Source organism: Pteropus vampyrus, unplaced genomic scaffold (assembly GCF_000151845.1).
Source record: "Pteropus vampyrus isolate Shadow unplaced genomic scaffold, Pvam_2.0 Scaffold1026, whole genome shotgun sequence".
In the NCBI taxonomy this organism is placed as follows: Eukaryota; Metazoa; Chordata; class Mammalia; order Chiroptera; family Pteropodidae; genus Pteropus; species Pteropus vampyrus.
The window spans coordinates 13,247-16,220 of NW_011889807.1; the positions used below are offsets into that span (position 1 = coordinate 13,247).

The 2,974-nt window shown below is 38.0% G+C and overlaps 1 protein-coding gene across 1 annotated transcript; it reads left to right on the forward strand.

Moving 5' to 3' along the window:
- Nucleotides 1-1,331: 1,331 nt before the first annotated feature.
- On the forward strand, nt 1,332-2,177 carry LOC105310063 (olfactory receptor 18-like). The gene has a single exon (XM_023526565.1). The coding sequence runs from the start codon at nt 1,347-1,349 to the stop codon at nt 2,175-2,177; it is 831 nt and encodes a 276-aa protein (XP_023382333.1). The 5' UTR covers nt 1,332-1,346.
- Nucleotides 2,178-2,974: the final 797 nt, after the last annotated feature.

Consider the following 2,974-nt stretch of genomic DNA (forward strand, 5'->3'; position numbering starts at 1 on the left):
CAGCAGAGCCGGAGCAAGAAAAGACACTTTTGATGCTGGTGGTCCTTGTCTCCGTACCCCACTCACCACAAAAAAAGTGCAATGAATGTTCTGCAGGAATAGGATGGGCTCTCACCCCAAAATTGGCTTGGATATTGAGGCTGAAAATGCTACACATTCAAGAGGGTATAAAAAGTTTTATTCTTCATATAGACATCGCCCATTATGGAGGAAGCCTAGAAGCCTACCTAAGCTGGTCTGCAATGGCGTGAGAGGTCAAGGAAAGTGGTTGGGATTTTTAAATCATGGTTAGGGTGTGGGTTCAGAGTGAGAGTTTCTACATATGTGAGGTTTGAATTCTCTCGCTGTCACCAAGGGAGGAAGGAGCCAGCCTTACTAAAAATTGAGATATCATTAACACATACCAGTATATTAGTTTTAAGTGTATAACACAACGATTCAATATTTATATATATTACAAAATAATTATCACAACAAGTCTAGTTAAGATCGGTCATTGAACAATGTTACAATTTTTATTGTAATAAGAACTTTTAGGATCTACTCTCTTAGGAGCTTTCAAATACAAAATATAATATTATTAATTATAGTCATCATGCTGTACATTACACCCCCATGCCTCTTTTATTTTATAACTGAAGGATCAAGCCTTTCTTATCAACTAGTCCAGATGTTGGGCAGAAGGGGAAGAGGAAGAGAGTGGTTTAAATTGGTAGTAGCCAGATATCACACGCAAAAAAAAGGAATCAGACACTTTATTACATAGCTCTTATAGTATGTTTATAAATAGTGCAAATCAAGAGAATTAATTACACTGCATTTGGATAAAATAAAATACAGTTAATTGCTTATTAGTGTCCTTTAATTAAAGAAACTAATAAAGAACTTTTTTTTCTTAAGAGAGGAAGATATTTCTCATTGCTTTCCTTCACAGGAGGGAACTGATAGGTTACCATGTTTATGGATTTTTAAATCCTTAATAACCTTACTTCTCTAATTTCTCTAGCTCATTCTTTCCAAAGGGATGCATGTAGTAACAGCTTAAAGGAGCGAATCCAATGTGAAAAAGGTTCTCAGAAGAATGTTTGTCATACCTGCAAAATACTACTGAAGGAGTATGGTCATCAAGTGTGAATATTTTATTTATGAATTGCTTAAATTCAAATTATAGACACACTGATGGATACTTGTATACTTGTTTTTTTTATACCAATCCTCCTTTATTTTCCAAAAGGTGTCTGTGCTTTGTGGACCCACAGAACATAACAGGTGTCTTGAAATTTCTCCTCCTGGGACTCTCAGATGATCCAGAACTGCAGCCTTTAATTTTTGGGCTCTTTCTGTCAATGTACCTGGTCACCATGCTGGGGAATCTGCTCATCATCCTGGCTGTCAGCTCTGACTCCCACCTCCACACCCCCATGTACTTCTTCCTCTCCATCCTGTCCATGGCTGACATTGGTTTTACTTCTACCACCATCCCCAAGATGTTTTTAGACATCCAAACTCACAGCGGAGTCATCTCCTATGCCAGCTGCCTGATTCAATTGTCTTTTTTTAATCTTTTTGGATATCTGGACAGTATACTTCTAACTATGATGGCCTATGACCGATTTGTAGCTATTTGTTGTCCCCTGCACTACCTGGTCATCATGAACCCCCGCCTCTGCAGTCTACTGGTTCAAGTGTCTTTTTTGATCAGCCTTTTCTACTCTGAACTGCACTGCTTGTTGATGTCACAGCTTTCCTTTTGCACAAATGTGGAAATTCCTCATTTCTTCTGTGACCCTCCTCAACTCTTCAAGCTGGCCTATAACGATACCTCCACCAATAACATGTTAACCTATATTTTTAGTGCCATCTTTGGTGGAGTTCCACTCTCAGGGATCATTTTCTCTTACTATAAAATTGTTTCCTCCATTCTGAGAGTCCCATCATCAGGAGGGAAGTATAAAGCCTTCGTCACCTGTGGTTCTCACCTGTCAGTTGTCTGCTTATTTTACGGAACAGGCCTTGGGGTGTACCTTAATTCGACTGTTTTACATTCTTCCAAGAGAGGTCCAGTGACCTCAGTGGTGTATACGACAGTCACCCCCATGCTGAACCCCTTTATCTACAGTCTGAGGAACAGGGACATCAAGAGAGCCTTGCAGAGGCTCCTCAACAGAACAGCATAGTTTCAATGCTGTTCATAAATCCTTAATAACCTAACTCCTCTAATTTTAATCCTTAATAACCTTACTCCCTCAACCCCCATTTTTTGGTCTATGGATTAGAAATTACTACAAAACCAAACATCTGCAATTGGTAAACATGCCTCTTTTGGCACACAAGTTTTCTATCTCATGGTTTTCATTCCTTTTGATCTATTATATCTGAAAGTTGCTTGTTTTGGCACATCTTTGATGGAATTAAGGGATTATTCTGTGATCCTATGTATGTCAAAATCGCTGAACAATTGAGTTTAATTACAACTGGAATATTATGTATTTGTCACATATGACCCAGGCATCCTGTAGAAATTTACAACTCTCTTTTGAATACATAGCTATATATGATTCCCGACCATGTTCACCATTCTAGCCTATTTTCCATAAAACTTTGGCTTTGTTCAAATTTAGATTGTGTGAGAGAATGTGTGTCACTGGTTCTCAATCTATGCTTCCTACTTGAAGCACCTGATGAGATTCCCATCACCATAGATTACGATTTAATTGGACTGGAGAATGAAAATATCATGAATTATTTTAACAGCACCCCAGATGGGTCTAATATCCAGATAAGATGAGAACTATTGAATTTTCTCAGACATTTATATAAAGATGACTTGCATGTCTTGGGGTCTTTACTATTTATTATTAGTTCCTGAAAATCCAAAAGTGATCAGAGCTCATAAAGGAGAAGATATGAAAGAGTTTGCCTTAGTAACAGCCAAAGGGATTTTTTCTCTCATATTCTGGTAAAATATCCTCAC